Source organism: Hippopotamus amphibius, chromosome 1 (genome assembly GCF_030028045.1).
Source record: "Hippopotamus amphibius kiboko isolate mHipAmp2 chromosome 1, mHipAmp2.hap2, whole genome shotgun sequence".
Classification (NCBI taxonomy): domain Eukaryota; kingdom Metazoa; phylum Chordata; class Mammalia; order Artiodactyla; family Hippopotamidae; genus Hippopotamus; species Hippopotamus amphibius.
Window position 1 is genome coordinate 159,656,068 of NC_080186.1, and position 22,162 is coordinate 159,678,229.

Genomic DNA, 22,162 nt, shown 5'->3' on the forward strand with positions numbered 1-22,162 from the left:
CAGGAAACATGCAGAAAATATTGGAAATAAATCATCTAAGATTATGTCTAAAAAATGAAGCATGATTGGGAATTCCAGAATGATTTAAGATCTCTACAATTCCTCCCTATTTTAACCCATTTACTGAATGATTCTGTATTAATCTACAAAGATCAGAAAAAAATGCATTAGCAATTAACAAGTGCAAACCAAGAAATTAAACACTAATTCACAGCAAAAATTGCTACACAAGAGACGTTTATTAATGTTCTGTTGTATTTACAGCTTTAACATAGCAAACCAGGGTGAATTACCACTTGGCAGAAAGCACATCACTCTACATTTATAACACATTGGTCTCTGCTAACACATTGTAAAAGCAAGTAGTACAGTATGTTAGGGATCATCTCAAAAGTTCCAAGCTAATTCTTTCTTTGCTCCTAGTACCTAATCCCTTCCCTACTCCTAGCCCCTGGCCTAATCATCAGGAGACAAAAGAAAAAGAAAAAAAGGGGTAAGGATTCTAATCATACAGAAAGTGTCAACAACTGCATTTTGTTAGTAATTATGCTGCATCTGTCTTTGTCCTTTCTATTTTATACAGTGACAACACCTCTACAATCCCTTAGGTACACAACACAGAATAAGGTACTGCAGAATTAGAATACAGACTATAAAAAATTAATGCTTATTATTTACCAATTAACAACATATTCTTGACCACACCTTAAAATGCATTTTGCACTATGATTTTGCTTCCAGGTGTTCACAGTACAATTAAATAAATTTCTAGATTAATTTTAACAGCAAAATGGATTATGTGCAGAAATGCAGTCATAACAAAAGTTTCAACTTTTGAGAAAACCCCTTTTTTAAATGGCCAGCATTATACATATCTTACACTAAAATATTTAATTTCAAATTCATTTTGAGATGGAGGATGAATAAAGCAAGACTGCCCCCTACTGACTACAGGGACAAGGCTCATGCTATTTAAAATGACTACAAACAATAGATAAGGCATTATTAATACATCACAGACTTGATTGCGAGAGCTTTTTCAAACATTAACCACTAATGATTCAATGATTACAGAATTTTGCATTAACTATTAAAGTTTTACACCTAGGAACAAATAGAGAGAAATGATCTTTGTCAACAGTACTTTATTTTTTTAAAGCAGGTGATTATTCCTCTGTGTTCCGCATCTTGATTCACTTCCTGCAGATGTTCTCTTGCTTCTTAGGAGAGAATTCATAAATGCAGGAAAGCCTCTGCCAGAAAACATCTGCCAGAGAAGGATATTGAATATTGAAACTCTGGTTAGGTTGTTATTTTGGCTAAAAGAAGGATGTAGTCACAAAAGAAGGCAGGATGTTTGGAGACACAAGAAGTACATTTTAACATAACTTTAAGATTACTATATACTGACATCATAGTATTCAATAAACATTACATTTTTGGTTCTTAAACTCATCAAGGACTCTAGAACTAGAAAGAACTTGGATGCTTTCTCTAAAACCCATTAGGTCAGGAGTCTCTCTCTAAAACTTCTAACAAAAAAAGAGAATTCAAGTAGCACTTTATCCTACACTTAACGTCAACAGCAATGACTGAAACGTGGGGACAAAGAGACAGTAGAATCTAAACTCATATGTAATTTTCCAAACACACTTGAAGCTGTTTACCATGCCAATTCTGCCAGATCTTACACAAGGAAGATTTCCAATAAGGATGCCAGTGATGTTTTGCTATACTTTGAGCAGGGCAAAGTTAGAAAACAACTATAAACTCATAGGTACCACAAGTACCTTCCTCAATCAATTAGAAAAAAAAAGTGACTGTATTTTGGGGCATGTATCTCTGGAGGGGTGGGGGGGGTGAAGTATGTAGCGCCAATTTTAAAAAAGCAATATATGTGACTGAAAGAAATACTCTCAAAATGATATCCATCTATTTTGTTAAATGGAGTTTTCATCTAATATTTTCAGGCACTTCTGTACTGGTATATAAATTGGTTTCATTCTCATGGAAATCATGGGGAAAAAATACAAATAACTCCCTATATTAATGCTAAAAAAAGTACTCTCCTTTAAAGAGATACGTTAACAACTTAAATATTTATTGAGAAACTATGTTGTGGTACCCTATACCAAGTGAGTGTTGGATGGGCTCATACACAGGCCCCTAGCTCACTTTTCCATCTTTCCAAATTACTGTAAAAGCCACAAGCAGCTCTTTTATCTTCTTTGATTAGACTACTGTATACATCTTTAAAAGGCTGCCAAGATGCAGAGAAGCTACAACACTGGAGGAAATCAACATGTTCTTTTTTAATAGTTAATATTTCCTAAATTTCCTAAATTCACTTAGTGTTTTGATTTGAAGTAAGCCAATGATATTGACATAAGAGCAACTTTTCTTTATCACGGAGATTTCAGAATGTGCAGGGAAAAGACACAAGAATATAAGGAATCTTGAAGGCCAAACAGAACCAAAAAGAAAATTGGCAGACAGATGTCAAATAGAGATTTTTGCAATGAGGCTAGCTAGACTCATTACAAGCCTAAGTAAATTCAGTTTTATCAGCTTCCATCAATAGATAAAAATCAATATAATAATTACTACTAGGTCAAAACACTAGAGTTTTGCAAGAATATGAGATATAGTCCGGATACCTACCTGGCCACTTTCCTTAGTCCATGCTGCTTCCACAGAGGTAAATTAGTTTTAATAGATCCCTCAAAGTCAGAGTCACCCAACAAGCATTATTATTAAGAGGCCCTACCTACTGCACAGCACAGGGAACTCTACATAATATTCTGTAATAACCTATATGGGAAAAGAATCTGAAAAAGAATATATATATATGTATATATGTATAACTGAATCACTTTGCTGTACAACTGAAACTAACACAACATTGTAAATCAACTATACTCCATTAACAGGTCCTAGATAGGTTACTACTGGGTGATCTCAATCACCATACAAATTCCAAATGAAAAAAATTGCTAGAGAGGCACTCATTGCTCTTTAAGGCCTGAAGGCCTTTTCAGATCAACTTGACTCACAAGTTGTTACAAAAACAATGATGGAATGCAAACTGGAAAAGAGACAGGTTTTAGGGACTGTGGATATCATTAGTCAACTTTAGATCACTTCAGAAACAAAAGGAATCCAATAGCCTACAGATCATTTAATTTCAAGAGGAAGACAACTATTTTTTCTTGGACACTGTGTGATTTTGTTTTTTAAGCAAAAATTTCTCTGGAAACATTTTCTACTGCCTTGCTACTTTATAACACAGTTCAAATAAGTCAAACTAACTTGAGGTGAATTAAAAATAAAGACGTATTAAGGAGGAGGGGGAAGATTATAGAAAAAAGAAATGAAAACATTTATCATCATATGGAAAAAAGTTAAGATATCTGATGCCTAATATGTATAGCTCACCAGGTCACAGCAATCATTATCTAATTATGAAGGGCCCTATGTCATTAATGACGCCAGGGCTGACAAACTTTCTTCCCTCCTATTTCAGATGTGGTTAAGGCAACAAATTTAAGATCCATTATACTTCGTATAAACAAGTGCTCTGGAGTAGTGTTAGATATCAGTTAACTGTGTTACCACCTTGCAGTTATTACAGCTAACTCCTCAATTACCTGGCAGCATCAGAGGAAGTGGTACTCAATAAAAATTTATTTTCTAGTTAACTGGCAAATAAGATAAAGTATGCACAGTTTACATTTGTGACCATTTCTGATAAAGATGTTTCTGAAAGGTATCTGTTTCTTTTTAAACAACATAGAAGGAATATTTCGTTTTTCCTGTTTCCTCACAGTCACTTACTTCTTGCCGCCACTGTGCCCAGCTCTAGCAGTTCCTTCTGGCTTTTCTTGCTGTGAGGCAGGAAACCAGATTTCCTTTATAAGCTCAAATGAGCTCCGAAAGGGAACCTTAGAGCTGCCCTATGATGGTAGTATGTGAACTTTAGTGTTCAGCTTTTATAATATCTACTTTGGCTGGTTAGAAAGAAGACCTTTTGAGGTCATTTCAAGGTTTGTTTGTTTGTATGAGTGTATCTTTTGGGCAGCCTGAATAGAAAAGTCACTATTCTTATACTTTTTCCTAGTACACTGCCAGATCTTAGCATAGGAATTGAGTTATTTTTCTCTATGGCAAAGTTATTTTAGAAATTCCCTACCTGTGGCTTTCTGGCAAAAAGTAAGCCCATGGTTAGCTTTTAACTAGTGATACCTCCAGTAAAGAAAGTAAGAGGTCTCAGTGAAAGAAAAGAACATCATCATGATGGTTTTCCATTACATCTTCAAATTAAGTTAAACTAAATTTCCTCTGAGCTAGAGAAAGAAAACATTCTACTTTTGAATCTGGATGGACACTTCTTACCTCTGTCAAATGGACAAAGGAAATTCAGTCCCATGGGATATTACAGCTTTTTGGGTTCCCTCTGGGGATACTGAAAATTGGTAAGGAAGTCATTAAAATTCTAAATGCTGCTCTAAGTCCCTAAACCCCTAATTTAGAGCTCTGAATCCTCTGGGCATGTCTGGGACAATTTGAAATCAACGAGGATATCAAAGTCAGACAGGAAAGCAAAGAAACCCTACTAAGACCTCCAATGGGGGACTCTCATGTACCTCTAAGTTTCTGACAACTCCTAAAGCACTGTAAGGCTTCTGACTCCAAAATACAGAGAATACCAGGTCTATAATATTTCTTCACAGCTCCAATAGCATTATTACTTAACTAAGGGCTACTTCAAATCATAACCCTTAAGATGCTTTGTTTTACATTTAGAATATACCCATAAAACATTTCAGAAGTTTTAGAAAATCAAAACAATAAACAACAAATTTTATAAACAAATAAACCAAAAAAACCCTCAAAATCTCTAACAATACAGGAAAACTGAGAAGTTCAGGCTTTCTCTTAACCTGTATTGTCATGTCAACCTGTCACGTATCAGAAGCAAGATGAAGAATGTATGCAACTCCTAATAAAGCCTGAAATTGCCTTCTAACTGAAGAATGAAGAGAACAGACAGAGGTGTGACCTCAGTCCATTTAGAAATTCAAAGCTACCATTAGACTAGACCCACAGAAGGAAGGAAGGAAGGAAGGGAGGGAGGGAGGGAGGGAGGGAGGAATCTGTCCCCTCAGGATATTCTGGGCACCAATGGATGCGGGGAAATCTGTAGGTGATTTTGAGTATTCATCATATGGAGAACTGTGGCAACCCAAAGAATTAACTTTTGAATCTATGGTAGGTAAGAGTTAAACCTAAGGCTCAGAAGTAACTATAAATTATAATCAGACATGCAGGGGAAGAAAAAAGATGACAATGGTAACTGCATAAAACCACACAAAATATCTGACAAGCCTCTTAAAGTTAGGATGTTCTAGACATAAACACAGACACATCATAGGCATTAGGGCCTAGGCCAGTGGTGTATGTCCATGTGTGCCCAGACTGTGTAAATGAATTCAAATTCAGGACATACCACTCAGGACATTTTAAACATGTAATAAAAATATTCCCTTTCTTCAACAACAAAAAAAAGTCATAAACACAAGTGGTACTCTTAATGGCTAAAATTTTCCCTTAAATAAAAGTACACATTCCTTTAAAGAAACTGACTTTAACCAACAGAACCTAAGTTCTTTCCATGCTTTAATAAGAAATAAGAAATGCCTTATGAATATACACTACCATGCATGTATCTGAGCTTATCTGTCACTACAACCTTTGTTACTTATGTAAGTACATTTAATTATACATGTAAAATGCTTATTACAGTATCTGATATATAGAAAAGTTGACAAATATAGTTATTACTATTACACCCTGCTTGAAAAATTTTTTGTTTCATTTAAGAAGTTCTCATCATACTATTCTATTGCTTAAAAACTTTCAATACTATCTCACCACCTGGCAAATTAAATATGACAGATACTTTCTTTTCTAGAAGCATATATTCTGAGACCACCACAAATCTTCAAAATTGAGAACGCTACTCAACTATGATGACCCAACAGCAAATATTGAACAAACTGATGCTCATGTGGAGTCGGCCTTGTGTTGGGCCAACACATCACTGGGTTTAAAGGGCTGCTCTGTGAGTTCGACAGTTCCACTGCATATGGGCTTTTAGTGCTCAAGACATCTGAGAAGACTGTCTCAGCCTGGCTTTCCAGCCTTAATCCTTAACACTCCTTTATGCTACAATCAAACTGCTGTCCCTTAAGCCAGCTCCATACTTCCCTGCTTCTATTCCTGTTCAACACTTGGCCTCAGGTGACTCTGAAATGCTTCCCCACCCAACAGTTTCCACTATCATTTGCACTTTCTACCTATCATCTAAGGTTTATCTCAACTGCAACAACCTTCACAAATCCTTGCCCCAGGCCTTCAACCAGTCTGGCCCCACCTGCCCTCAACAGTCTTAAGGAACAAAGAGTCAATTCCAAGAAGACCCATTAGATTTTGTTACCAGAGACCTCTCTCTGGTGTACTCTTTCCCAAGATTCCCTATCTCCTCCTTTTTGCAGCTGGTGATGTAAGATGGAGTCAGCCTCTGGCGAAAACCACAGGAGAACCAAAGAGCTTTGACAAGACTTAGTCCTCTTATTCTAGACAGGGGAAAAGGCCCTTTTCTTCCCTTCCTTTCCTTGGGTTTGACCCTCTCAGCTGAATGGTGATATCAGGAAGTGAATCTGAAGAAAGGGACCAGGAAAGCCTCCCTGACTAATTTTAAAAGATGGAAGCCTTGGTGGGCTTGTCAGTAGCCAGGCAAAAGGAGTTCTAAAGCACTCGTGGTGCCTCCCAACTCTGATTTAGGGACAGCAGGCCTGACACATAACTGAGCTGAGTGACTAGGCCTGAAAGGCTCCTTCTTAGCACTGTCAACTGAAACTGCTACAACCACAGCAGTGGTTCCAGGATTCACGATTCTACGATCTAGGACCTTGAGTCCCAGTCGAGCCTCTTCTGCATTGTCTGAATATGAGATAATATTTTTTCCTTTGGCCTTTTTTAATAGTTTTTCTAACTTGCCTTTTTTAATACATATTTGTTTTTAAAGCGACACCCCTTACTAAACTAGAAACGAAAAGGCAAGGACTGTGGCTTCCTTACCTTCTCTATATCCTGTACTACAGGGTGTATACGCTACTCTAAACCTGAATAGTAATCTGCAATGCATCACATGATTACACTGGGACTAGAATAAAGTTTATTTTTCTTTAATACCTTTAATAAATAAAGAGAACTCTGGTCCTGGGGAGATTTGAGAAAGTTTCTGGCATCTTCCGAACTTTTGCATAATTGATAAATCCTCTGAGAAACAGGAGAAAGCCTAATTAAAAAAAGAAAAGTCAAAATGAGTTTATAATTCCCATATTAAATCCACTCCCCAGAAATATCCCTCCGATATCAATACTTCATCATTTTTCTGCTAAAAGCTATCAAAACACAATTTCCTCTAAAATTTCCAAAGGATTTCCACACCAAATTTTCCATTTCTCAACGAGAACACATAATCTCAAGAGCCAAAGTCTCTTTTGCACACTGAGAATCTAATTGGTCTAAAAAGGAAAGAAGACATAAGATGGGGCCAAACATTTACATTTCGAAGTTTCATTCAGATGCATTATCAAAACCTACCTTCTCTACCCCCATTTTCCCCGCCCCCAACTCTGGAGTCCTAACCACTGGATGGCCAGGCAATTCCCAAAATCCACCTTCTGAGTTCCAAAAAAGGATTCCAAGATAATTAAGTCTAAAAATAGAGAGGTTATAAACTGTGCTTTTCTCAAAAAAAAAAAAAAAAATTCCATCCTTTCTTGTCATGGGTTTCTTTTTTTTTTCCGTCGACAGTACATAACGTTGTCCACTAGATGTCAGGCTCCCCTTACCTTTACAGCAATTCTCAACTTCTCAACTCTGAACTCTATTTCTCTATTCTTAATTTAAGAGTCAGCGGGGAAGGTGATGAGGCCCCTCCAATGGTAGCTCACACACTCCTGGCCCTCCTCCTCCAGTGATGGTCCCTGAGCCTTAGACACATTTTTTTAAACACCTTTATCGAAATATAACTTAAATACCATGAAGTTTACTCATTTAATGTGTACAATTCTCTGGCTTTTAGTAGAGCTAAAACTATAATCCAATTTTAGAATTCTTTATTGCCCCCAGAAATATCTTGTACCCATTAAGCAGCCACTCCCCCATTTCCTACCCTCCTTCCATCTCCCCCTCCCCAGCTCTAAGCAATCACCTTCTTTTGGATACACATTTAAAAATATACGCAAGTAGTGGACGACTCTGCACTCATACAGAAATGATTTTTTGGCAGTAACCAGGAGTCATCAGCATTGAGCACAGTGAACACCAAAATCAACAAATGACTACACAACCCAGCTCCAGTCAAAAGATGGGTGCCATGTGGGAATACAGGTCACTTTTGCTAGATATTTCAATTTTGAAAAGTTAAAAAAATTCAGATATTTTATATGAAAGTTCTTGGTTTTCATACAATAACTAATAAAAAAAAAAACCTCTGAAAATAACCGTGGAACATATAAACCACAACTACAGGCTAGATGCAGCTTGTGAGCTGCCAGCTTGAGAACTATGTATAGACCTGGTCTTTGCAGGAAAAACTCAAAAAAAAAAAAAAGAAAAGAAAAGGTTCTCTCTGCAAGAAGTTTCAAAAATGATCCAAACACTGGATCCAAATAAACTAAGTACATCCAAAGTCACCATTTTTTGCTTACCAGTAAGCAGTAAGATAGGAAGAATGATCAATTACAATGTATTATAAATTCATCTCCCATGAAACTGTACTATATGAAGGAAATCAGCCCATTAAATTTCTTTAAATTATCTATTCTGTCAACAATCAACCTAAAATTATGCTTAATGGCTCTTTTTTGGTCTATTCAGGATTTGCTTGGACTTTAGCCTTGGTGGAAGATGAGAAGCCAGACTTTCTCTTAAAGATACAGTTTAGAGAATAGGCAAGTCAAGGAACTACACCTCTGAAGTAACTCTCTTGTAGGTCATTGTTTAAATTACCAAGTTTCTCAATAATCAAGGGAAGGGGTAAAAATCACTGTGTCTCTTTCCTTGGAATGCCAATGACTAATAGTAAAGTAAATGATGCTACTGGGGAGGTGGGAGATGGCATCACGGGTAACGTATTTTCTAAGTAAAATGTAGGGTCAGCAATGCGTGGCTCTGTTACCCTAGGTAAAGTCCTTAATATATTAAGCACCTGTTGGGCAAGGGTCCTGCACTGTGCTAGCCAGACCCATTAGCAGCCCTGGAACCAAGGATTCTACTCAAGGAGACAACAAAAAGGCCTGAAACAGGAGAAATGTTAGGATGGGAGAAAACAATGTCACAGAAGCAGAGTGAAGCATTATACCATCTTTAACAGCGACAAGATGTCCCTATTGTTATTTTGTAGAAATGACAGCAGTAATGATGGTCTATTATTGAATCATATATATTTTTCTCTACAAAGAATGAAGCAGCCAACAGAATTCACTACACTGCTCATTTCTTTGCTTGAAGATGTCTTGGAAGAAAAGATTTTAAAATAAAAATTTAGACTAATAAGTATAATCTTAAGACTAACAACCTGAAATGGCTGGTATAGTAAAAAAAAAAATTCCTCCCTCTCATCACAAAATAATTCTTATTCTCACCAACAGCAAACTACAGAATTCTGTAAACCCAATGACAGTTCTTCCAGAAGTTATGTCTAGTAAGGCTATACATTTTCTGTTTTCTACTGACAGATCCAACTGAAGATAGGCCACATACACTCATGAGTAGTTCAATTGGTTACAATATACCTATAAGCAATTTAGGGTTGAGCTTGTGAACCCTCTCTGTGGCAATAACTCACAAAGGGAAAAAGGATCTATGGATTATAAAAAGTCGATCTTATCAGTGTTGCCTCTCTGGCCACATGGGAAATGTGAGAAGTGTATATGCATGGGTTAGGAAAAATTTATCACCACTAAGAGACATTCTATGAACATGTAAGTTACTCTGATGGTGACAACAGCCTAACCTTTGAAATATTTTAAAACTTATACTTATTGCTAATATATTACTGTATAGTAAGTGAGATGACGGTTTACTAAAGTAATTTTACTTCTGAAATTCAACATAATCTTTTCTTTCCTTTGTCTTTGTTAAAAGTACTTACCTAAAACCAGGAACACCCACCAGAGCCAGTACTGACCATCAAAATATCCAGGGAAGTAAGTGGAAAACTGGAAAATAAAGCAAAACACTTTAGAGCACCTCAGCAGACATAATTTCACATTTTAGCTTGACAAAAGACAAGATTTTATCTCACATACGAATGCTGTTCATTTAGCTCTTACAAAAATTTCTAAAAAATTAGTGAAAGTATTCTATATAGTACAGATGTGAAATGATTACGATATACACAAATATATTCCCTTTCATGGATAAGCAATCTTGAAATATGATAACTTCCGGCTTTACACATGCCTTGTTTTGAAAGTGCTCAAACCTGTTTGGTTTTTTTAAAATTCTTTTTTTTTTTTTTCTTTTGCCCACATGTTATTTTCCCTTCTAGAAATATGTCTTGATGCTACTTTTCCAGTGACAAACCCAACTATTTGACCTCCTCTCTAATGATCCCTGATTTTGTTCCTAGTCCTCCAGCCATGCCTTGACCTTGGAAGCTTTATCACATACATCATGATAACCACTTTCTTCTGCCGGGGACTAGCACATGATGTTATTCTGGCCAATGGGAACTGAGGGCTGCTGAGCCGGTTTCCTAGCGCTTGAAAAGAAAAGGAGGAGAAGAAATAGTTCCTTTTCTTCTGTTGAACCTGTTGTATTTCTGATGTGATACCTAAGACTGCCTTGGCCATCTTAACCCTGAGCGAGGAGCAGCTACACCAACATGCTGAGCAGACTGTCGGCTGTCCTTGATGATGTCAGTGACACATCTGACTAAACCTCCATGTCAAGACTTATTTTCACCGGAAATAAAATTTCCCCATTGTTTTCTAAGCCATTTGAACTAGGTTTTCTGTTACTCACAAAGCCATCCTAATATAAGCTGATTCATTTAATTTAGTTAAAAATTTAGTTAAAAATTTAGTAAAAAATAAAAAGATTGGTAATTTGATCTTGTTTTCTATTGCAGGCTTTAACAGTTTGGACTTTAGCACAGTTTGAGCATTAAAATACAGTATTTTATTTCTTAATAAAATAACAATGTTTAGAGAAGGAATGAAAAACCTCTTTAGGGCTTGAGTTCTTAACCTACAGTCCATGTTTCAGGTGAGTATATATTAGTTGTCTAGGAGAAAAGTCCTTAATTTTTTATCAGATTCTCAAAGGAACTTGGAATTATAAAAATGTTAACAACTGCTTTAGAATAAATAACTGAAAAACTCTAGTGCTCAGTCAACACCCTTTAATTTGTTAATAATGTCAATTTATGATAAACACATTGGTTTTATATATAAAGTTAACAATGGCAGTAAACTTGTCTGAAATCAGAGGACCCTTTAAGAGATGGATCTTTTACAACTTTAAATTACTTCATGCAATTCTAAAATTGGTAACTCCTACATCACTGAAGATCTCCCTCTAATTTACTTTAGAGATAAGGGCCCCTAATGGAGTAGGGCTTGTTAAACAGTTTTGGCTCTCCAAACATTTTGGCATAACCAATGATGCTACTGATAACCAATCCTGGGAGGGAGGAAGGATGGGAGGCAGGAAGGAGGGAGAAAAGAAGAGAGGGAAGGGAGAAGAAAGACTAAAACTTCAGTAGCATTAATGAGAGAAATGTCTGCTTTTGATGAGATACCAGAGAGGTGATAAGGGTCTTTTATTATAAAAACAACTAATTTCAGAACAAATACATGTATTATCACATTATAAACATTAAAAACAGAGAAAGCAGCTGGAGAACAAGGATAGATGCCCTTGGACCACCAATATTCACTAGATTTGACTACAAAACTTGTGTTCATGAACCAACTGAAACCGATCTAGGTTCAATTCCATGAGACCAGAACAAAGACAAACCAAAAGTCATTTTAAATGTTGAGACAATTCCAAAAAAGCAAACGAAAAAAAGTCAAATATTCAAAATTATTCTACTTATTGCTTCTCTACGCATTATCATTGCTGGTGCACAACTTACCCTGACAATCAGGATCCACTTAATTAGAGAGAGACCAAATCCTGAAATGGCCCCATACCTTCCTGCAGCTGAAGTGGTCAGGCAAAAAGACAGGAAAAACCCAATCCAGTTAAAGAGGAATGCCACTGTAAAAGCCAAGAGAAAAAAAAGAGGTCAGATGTGTCCTGTTACCCAAGCAGTAAGAGTGCCCCAAGGGTGCCCTCTGCACTTGCTTCTGCTTAAATGGCTTTCCCAAGGATAAAAGAGCTTAGCCCATCAGGGAGGGTTGGGGTGGAATGAACTGGGAGATTGGGATTGCCATATATACATTACTAATAAGAAAAAAAATACCAAATTGTATGCTTTAAATATATGCAGTTTATTGTATGTCACTGTATCTCAATAAAAGTTCTTAAAGAAAAAAGAAGAGATATATTTTAAACATTAAAAAAATAAAGAGCTTAGCCCACCCTCCACAACCCTTACACTACTTCCCTAAAACATCCATCCTGTTTTCCTCCCCAAAGTGAACAAGAAAACACAGTCTCTGAATATCAGGTGTTATCTTACTACACCTACTGCTATACACTTTCAAAAATGCCTTAATATCACCAAACTGCATACTTACGACTTGTGCCCTTTACTGTATGTGTCACACCTGAGTAAATAAACATTATCTGAACATCAAATCAGTGCCCCCAAATAATCTGACTGAAGTCATTCATCCTCCTGCTTCTGTGAATTTTGACAGGTTACATAACACGCCACCTCTAAAAGCACTGCAACTCCTTCATATCTTTTTTTTTTTAATTTTTTTAAAGAATTTATTTTATTTATTGGCTGCATTGGGTCTTCATTGCTACGCATGGGCTTTCTGTAGTTGTGGAGAGCGGGGGCTACTCTCCATTGCAGTGCACAGGCTTCTTATTGTGGTGGCTTCTCTTGTTGCAGAGCACGGGCTCTAGGCACGCAGGCTTCAGTAGTTGTGGCCCGTGGGCTCAGCAGTTGTGGCTCAAAGGCTCTAGAGCGCAGGCTTAGTAGTTGTAGCACAGGGGCTTAGTTGCTCTGCAGCATGTGGGATCCTCTCAGCCCAGGGATCGAACCTGTGTCCCCTGCATTGGCAGGCGGATTCTTAACCACTGTGCCACCAGGGAAACCCCCATATCTTTTTAATATGGCAAATAAAAGAAATGGTTCCTCACTTTCAAGTCAGGCATATGGAAAGTTAAATGCAAAATAACATCAAGGGGGAAAATCGGGCTGACTTTGATATGTTAGAAAATAGAAACTTGCAACATAAAAATTCGTCAGACAAAGGCATTTAATTCCTATTCTACAGGTCAGGAATGAGTAGGATGAATGCTAAGGGGCCTTGAAGATCGGAAAAATGAAGTTTAGCTCATGTAAAAATGTAGCATCCCCCATAACTGCTTTAATTATATTTTCCATAGACAGTCACAGAAACAGAAGATAAAAAGAAAGGATACTAAGATAAAAGTGTACTAAGCTCTGAACATTTCAGTAATATATTAAATAAAATATATTAAAATAAATATAATGTATTAAATATATGTAAATAAATATAATGTATTAGCTCAACTACTTCTTTTGATTCAGTCATATTCACTCATAATCCAAAGCACTCTGGTTTGTGGGAAGTAGCTCTGCTGTGTGTATATACTTACTGAAAAAAGTTAACATGAAAATCCCATCGTTTCCTATCCTCATCTGGTCAGGATCATCAAAATCATCCCGACCCACAAAGTCCTCATCCTAAATGAAAAGAAAAGGTAAATTCACAATAAATTATTTCAAGGCAAAGGAAACACATCAAGAAAAATAGAGAAAGGGACAAAAGTGAGTTCCAAGGAAAAAATTTGCTGCTTTTGCTCAATTCAAAACTATGAGCATTAAGGCTTAGTATATGTTAAAATTTTCATTTGTCTTATAAGTAAAAGATATAGTTTTTTTTCTGAATGAAAGGAATTTTTCACTTTATAACTCAAGTTCTTTAACAATACACTTCAAGATTACAAAGTTCACAAAGAACTATTCACTCTTCTATATATATATATAAAAGAAATGTACATAAAGAAAAAGAAGAAAATTTTCTTATACATTTGGCTTAAATTCTAGAATATCAGTAATCTAGGGCCTGTTTAGCCCAGAATATTAGTAATCCTGGGCCTGTTAAGAACGTATCACTGAATAGCTCAAGTGCTTTACAAGACTGGGGGGGTGGGGGGAAGATCGTGGGATCACACATGAAGAGTCTAACAGCGCTGCCCACTGCTGCATAACCATTTGTTTATATTGGGATACAGGTCTGAAACAATCTCACTTCCAATCTTATTGGCAGATAGGATTCTTTCCATTCTAACCTGAAAACATGGTGTTGCAAGTCTAGAAGGAACATGATCTTGACCAACACTGACACCAACATATGTAGCTTACCTTTTCAGCTAATTGTAGGTGTGTGTTGAGAAATTGAAAAATAAATGAATATATGCTTAAAAGTAAAACTGGTAGATGTAACACGGTCCAATGAGGGTTCCTCAAATGAAAAAAATAAATAAATAAAACTTTAGGGAGAACCTAAACTTGCCCTACACAGAAAAGGGACTGGGAAATCCATAAACAAGCTATTAACTGGTTCCCCTGGGGAATGGGAAGTAAAGAAGTCGCAGTGGCAGTAACACCTTTCCTCTATTATTTGAAATTTATATGTGAATGTGCTTGTTTTATATTTTTTAAAATACAAAACAGCTAGTATTCTGAATTCACATTAGCAGGATAAACAGACTTTGCCAAATTAGGAAGTAATTCTGTTTCTTGCATAATTACTCAAAGATATACTATAAAAATACCTGGAAGTAATGCCTAATAATACTGCAAATGTCTTCTAACTGCTCTTTCTGTCCTTGGTACCTCTACCACCAGGATTCCTCCTACAAATTGTTGCTGCTAGGTTAATGTTTCTAAAACATCATACCTGTCTTATCATACCCATGCTTAAAAACTTTGAAGTATTCAGTGTGTGACCTATACGTAAGTCTAAACACCTCAGCCTAGCATTCAGAAGATTCTACAACCTTCAGTTCTGGTCACAAACTCTTCGCTCAAGCAAAACCAATTACTACAACCACAGAATCTACCCTGCACCTGGCTGATTCACATCTGCTTTCTGAGCTTATTCCTCTGGAATGTTCTTATCCATCAAAACTCGGGGCCCACTTCAAATCCCATCTTCCCCATGATCACTTAAAATCACAGTTCTTAACGCTCACTGCTCTAATGCTGCTCCTTGTGGGCCTTTATGGACCTTTTCCCCAACTGGATTTTTAAGCTCTTGTACGGCAGAAGCATTCCACCTATCCAGTGCAAAATACATAGCACATTATATAAAAAAAGTGTTCTATACATGTTTGCTGAATAATAGAACCCCTTAAGAATTTTTTTTAAGCTCTTTATTGGAATATAATTGCTTTACACTCTTGTACCAGCTTTTGAGGTACACCAAGATGAATCAGCTGTATTTATACATATATCCCCATATCCCCTCCCTCCTGTGACTCCCTCCCACCCTCCCTGTCCTGGCCCTCTAAGGCATCACCCATCATCGAGCTGATCTCCCTTTGTTATACAGCAACTTCCCACTAGCTATCTATTTTACAGTTGCTAGTGTAAATATGTCTATGCTACTCTCTCACTTCATCCCAGCTTCCCCTTCGCCCCCCCCTCCACCCCGTGTCCTCCAGTCCATTCTCTGAATCCTTATTCTTGCCCTGTCACTGGGTTCATCAGTACCATTTTTTTTTTTAGATTCCATATATATGAGTTAGCATACAGTATTTGTTTTTCTCTTTCTGGCTTACTTCACTCTGTATGACAGACTCTAGGTCTATCCACCTCATGACATATAGCTCCATTTCATTCCTTTTTATGGCTGAGTAATATTCCATTGTATATATGTGCCACATCTTCTTTATCCATTCATCTGTTGATGGGCATTTAGGTCGCTTCCATGTCCTGGCTGTTGTAAATAGTGCTGCAATAAACATTATGGTACATGTTTCTTTTTGGATTATGGTTTTCTCTGGGTATATGCCCAGTAGTGGGATTACTGGATCATAAAGTAGTTCTATTTTTAGTTTTTTAAGGGACCTCCAAACTGTTTTCCATAGTGGCTATACCAACTTATATTCCCACCAACAGTGCAGGAGAGTTCCCTTTTCTCCACACCCTCCAACATTTATTGTCTTTAGATTTTTTGATGATGGCCATTCTGACTGGTGTGAGGTAATACCTCATTGTGGCTTTGACAAGAAGTTCTTAAACGTGTATACGTGTTGAATAAAAGTATTCTAAAGGGTTCTGTGATTAATCAGAGTTAATCTCCTGGTCTATTTCCATGGGACAGTGACCATAATCTAAGAGGTCTAGAGAGTACCTATAAGGACTCTGAAGTCTAGAATATCTGGGTTTGACTCACCTTCACTACTTATCAGCTATATGACTTTGGGCAAATTATTTATTCTCTCTAGGCCTCAATTTTTGCATCTGTAAAATGGGGATTATATAACCTCTACCTTGCAAGGTTATTGTGAGGACTGGAAACAATATACAAAATATATATAAGCACCAAGCACAGTATCAACCATGTTGTTTGCTTCCAACATATGGTAACTATATTAAGACTGTTTTGTCTTTAGACAATGAGCTCCATGAGGGTTCTTAGTTTCTCTCTAGCACCATAGCACCATAAGAAGTGAATGTATGTCACCATGTAGAATCAGCCTAGACTAGGCTTATAAACTATTACTTCTGCCAAGCAGTGGTTTTAGGAGTTTCACACCTCACAACAGATGTGATCTGCAAGCAGTACTATCCTAAAGCCTGAACTTCTGGGGCTTGTGTCATTGCTGTCCAGACTGAACTTCTGTTCTTGTTCTTATCTTTTACTCCAGTTCCCTGCCAGGCCTAGAGTCTGGAGCCCTGATTGCCCCACATTTCTGGGGACTGGATCCTGCTCTCCTTTCTCTCAATATCTGACCCCAGGTCCCCACTGCATCAGCTTCAACCTGGATGAATATTTATGAAACCACAACTGTATCACTTAAAGTCTGACATCATGAATGAAGAGTGTCCAAAATTCTCCACTGGCTTTCATCACACCCCACCCTGACTCCTGCGAATTAACATCGGGCCAGATGGAATCTGAATTCACTGTGCCTCCACAGACGGCATGATCTGGACTGCTGGTGGCGTGCGGTTCATCTAGATGACTGTTAGAGCCCTTCCGAGTTTAATTTTATGAGGTCCCACTTATTTATTCTCTCAATAGACACCCTAGCAGCTATCTACCTAACACCAAAATATTAAGTGTGCAGAATCAAGCAAGGCAAAGTTGGTTTGCAGCTCCTGCTCCAAGATGTTTCAGCCATGCCAAGGAACTTGACAAAGTGATGGTAGTAGCAGAGATACAGGGAAAATAAGCTGGTTTGACTAGTGATTTTTCTGCTCATTTGTATCTTTTACCTCATCATTTCTAGGAAATGAGTTTACTACCCCAAAAGAAAATATATCTGCTTTTAAAGACAAGCTGTACTTTTACTAGTCAATTTAATCATAAGTAATATCACAAAGTGGATAATGCAAAGAACCTGCATTCCCAAAAACCAGCACCAAGTAGCATGGTAAGTTGGACTTACTCTTCCAGGAACCAAAGGGATAGTAGCTTCAGCTTTGGTTCTCTCAGCTTCATCATAACTTGGCAGTGTGGTAGCCACATTGTAAGATGGAGGCTTTGGAAACCCAGACTCATCTTTGTAGTCAAAATATGCTGCAGAATAAAAAGGAAGTCACAATTATCTGATTAGTTGAAATGAGGAAAAAGAGGATTTCCGCTAACTCTGGCATACAAAAAGCAGCCATTCCTCTAACAGTACATATAGAATAATCGAATCAAAAGATGTTTAAAGATGAACATGAAACTGGGAATGATTTTTAAATTTATCCACTTTTCAATTATTTAAATTCCAGATTCACTTTGCCCTCCCTTCCAAGTGCTCTTGAACACTTTTTTTGGTTGTTTATGTGGTGTGTTCACAAAAGTCATGTAATATTAATAATGGCACAAGGTAAAATTTAAGCTAAAAATAAGTCATCTGTGTGTGTTTGGAAATCTGTACCATGGTTTCCTTTCATTTATAAACATGAAAATAAACTTGAAAAAAAGTTAAAATTCATTTCTCACAGATTTTGGCACTTTTATTCTTTCATATTATTTTTACCATGCATTGTTTTCTGTGACATGCCTAAGGTAATTACAGGTTCAGTTACAGAACCATTATTTATTTGTATGAAATCTTACATTCCTTCTTTTTAATGTTGCATCTTCATTCTCATTGACTCCTATAATAAAAGATTCAATATGTATTATTAAAAAAGATCTATTTACAAATGGATTAAATTTCTACACAATTTTTTAAAGAACTTAAGAATTTTGAAAAAATTCCTATACTTTATCAAGATTAACATTTTCTCTTTTTTCCTCTTTGGTTAATTGTAATTAACTTCCAATTTTACTGTAGTTTATTACTGAAATTATAAATCAACAGAATTCACCTCATTAAGAGAAAAAAGGAGAAAATTCTATTGTCTTCACATGGGCAGAAAAAGCATTAATAAAATACCTAGTAATAACAAAAACACTTAGCAAATCAGGAATACTGTAAAAGAAGAGTATGATTCCTTAATCTTTTCACAAATTTCTATGAAAAATCTAGAGTAAATATAATTAATGGTAAATTATTAAAAGCCTTCTCCCCTAAGGTTAGAGAATCAGACAAAAATGGCCAACTAATATCACTTCTAATCAAACATTATCTGAGGGGTACTACTAGTTGATGTAATATGGCAAGAAAAGAAAATATAAGACATAAGGACTGGAAAAGAATTCTATCCTTAATCATGGATGACATAATTACATACGTAGAAAACCCAAGAGTATCTACAGGCAAACTGTTAGAATTAATATATGAATTTAGGAAAGTCTCTGGACATATAGTTAATATAAACCATCAATTGTATTTTCATATGCCAGCAACAAGCAGAAAATAAAATGATACATGGACCATTTACAACAGCACCAAAACACACCAAATACCTAGGAATAAATCTAATTATCTCTATACTGAAGCTCATAAGATATTACTGAGAGAAATTAAAGATGATCTTAATATATGGGAGGGATTTAACCTAGACCAGAAGATGCAATATTATAAAGATGTTAATTATCTTCAAATTGATGCACAGATTCAGTGCAATCCCAACTAAATTTCCAGCAGAGTTTTTGTTTGTTTCACCCCATTTTATGGAAATTGGCAAGCTGATTCTAAAATGTAAATGAAAATACAAAAAGCCAAGAAGTACCAAAGAAGTCTTGAAAAACAAAAAGGCTAAAGGACTTAATTACCAGATATCAAGATTATAAACGTCTGGAATTAAGACAGTGAAATACAGGCACAAAGATGAATAAATAGACCAAAGAACAGAATATTGAGTCCAGAAAACAGATACACACATGCGCGTGCACACACACGGTCATTTGATTTATGACAAAGGTGACACTGCAGTACAGTGGAAGAAGAATGGTCTTTTCTATAAATGGTGTGGGGCCAAGTAGACATCCATATGGAAAAACAATCTTGACCACTACCTCACATTATACAGAAAAAACAATTCCAGATGAAACGCAGATCTATCTAAATGGGAAAAATAAAACATCAAAACTTTTAGAAGAAAATTAGGAAAATGTGTTATTGAAACTGAAAGTTGCCACCTAATCCAATTCAAGAAACTCATTTTCCTCTTTGTCAAAATAACTATTTTACGTACACAGACACATGCATGTATGTGTATATATTATAAAACACTGCATATATAATTTCCTTAAAAATTTCTTTTTACTTTTAATCAAATCATATTAAAAGTCCTATTACAAAGTGAAAGGTACAATCTGAATTCACCCATAGTAATTCTCAATACATGAACAAACTTATACCTACTACCTTAAGGAAACTTTTTTTGTTTTTGGCTGCACCACACAGCTTCTGAGATCTCAGTTCCCCGACCAGGGATTGAACCCAGGCCATGGCAGTGAAAGCCCAGAATCCTAACCACTAGGCCACCGGGGAACTCCCCTTACTACCTTAAGTTGAGGAAAATCAAGAACATTTTTATTTCCCTATTTCAAAGGATCTTTAAAAAATGGGATCCATCAATACAGACACCTCACATAATTTTAAGTTTCCATGAAAAGTTTAATGACAATCTTTTCTAGTTTATTTAGTACATTCAAAACAAAATCCAATATTTGTTAGAATATTCAAATTTATATACCACAAGTTAAAATAGGTAAAGTGAGTATACAAAATAGTGATTTGTGCCTTTTTTCCCCTACCAACATCTGTGTACTACTCTATTTCTAACCATCGGCCACGTACTTGCCACTCTGCCATAGTTCTGCTTCAGAGAATATGAAAGAGGTTCCATCAAAATTTTCAGCAATTAGAGCAGAAATGATTATCACAAAGATCCAATTACGAAAAGTCCTAAACTATTGCAACTTTCTTTCTTCTCCCCCATCCCTTTGAAACATGCATGTGAAAATTATAATCTGGCATAAAATGGAAAGACAAAAGGTTAATTAAGGAGGGTTTACATGATGAGAAACAAAAGAAATAGTTGGGAGACTTCTAGTTTTTTTTTTTATTAAGAATTTATTAACATAAAAATATTACATACTATATTCCAGGTCATACGTACTAGAATCAAAGAGCAAAACAACTAATGAGTAAACTACAAAAAGAACAACAGGAAAAACAGGTGATCACCTGGTTCCTGAATTCTACCTCCTTCATATTAAGAGCTGAAGGAATGAAATTGAGCTCCATAAAAAAAGCTACACTGGAATGGGATTTTATCTGTTTTGCAGAACAGTAACATGAGTTTTTTTCACCTCAGGCTACAAACTAAAAATAATGTCAAAGACTTCTTAAGGAAAGCTGAAGCAAACACAAATACCAACAAACACATAGCAGACAAAAGTCTCTGGCTAATGCATTTCTTTTTTTCTTTTTTTAATTTTATTTATTTATTTATTATTTTTGGGGGGGTACACCAAGTTCAATCATCTGTTTTTATACACATATCCCCGTATTCCCTCCCTTCCTTGACTCCCCCTCCACCCTCCCTCGAGTCCTCCCCACCCTCCCCGTCCCAGTCCTCTAAGGCATCTTCCATCCTCGAGTTGAACTCCCTTTGTTATACAACAACTTCCCACTGGCTATCTACTTTACAGTTGGTAGTATATATATGTCTGTGCTACTCTCTCGCTTCGTCTCAGCTTCCCCTTCACCCCCTGCCCCCTCCCAAACCTCGAGTTCTCCAGTCCATTCTCTGCACCTGCGTCCTTGTTCTTGTCACTGAGTTCATCAGTACCATTTTTAGATTCCGTATATGTGAGTTAGCGTACAATATTTGTCTTTCTCTTTCTGACTTACTTCACTCTGTATGACAGACTCTAGGTCTATCCACCTCATTACATATAGCTCCATCTCATCCCTTTTTATAGGCTAATGCATTTCAAGAGCTCAGCAGTCACCTCTCCCCATTACCTACCTGCACTCTCCGCAGAGATGCTGCTGTAAGGTGGAGGAGCGTCCCCTGCTGCCTGTTCCGGCTCTCCAGGCTCTTCTTCATTCTGCAACTAGATAAAAATTTCACATTTAATGCAAGCATAAAGCCAATTAAACAGAGAAAACCCTGAAAACTGAACTAGCCTTTCTGGAAAGCTATTTGGCAATGTTTTTCAAAAGCCTTAAAATGTGCAAATCCTTTATGAAGTATTCTACTCCCAGGAATTTATCCTAAGGAAATAATCAGAGGCAAAAAAGGTAGCTA

General features: G+C 36.5%; 1 protein-coding gene across 1 annotated transcript in view; it reads right to left on the reverse strand.

Annotated features, from left to right (window-relative positions):
• Positions 1-220: 220 nt before the first annotated feature.
• The window catches only part of NDFIP1 (Nedd4 family interacting protein 1), a 50,780-nt gene continuing 28,838 nt past the window's right edge, over positions 221-22,162 (reverse strand). Inside the window, exons 2-8 of the mRNA XM_057732398.1 lie at positions 21,881-21,968; positions 17,908-18,038; positions 13,882-13,969; positions 12,218-12,342; positions 10,226-10,292; positions 7,255-7,360; positions 221-1,267 (exon numbers count right to left, since the gene is read on the reverse strand). Of these exons, the coding sequence (XP_057588381.1) occupies positions 7,257-7,360; positions 10,226-10,292; positions 12,218-12,342; positions 13,882-13,969; positions 17,908-18,038; positions 21,881-21,968 (603 nt within the window). The 3' untranslated portion in view covers positions 221-1,267; positions 7,255-7,256. The remainder of the gene's footprint in view (positions 1,268-7,254; positions 7,361-10,225; positions 10,293-12,217; positions 12,343-13,881; positions 13,970-17,907; positions 18,039-21,880; positions 21,969-22,162) is intronic.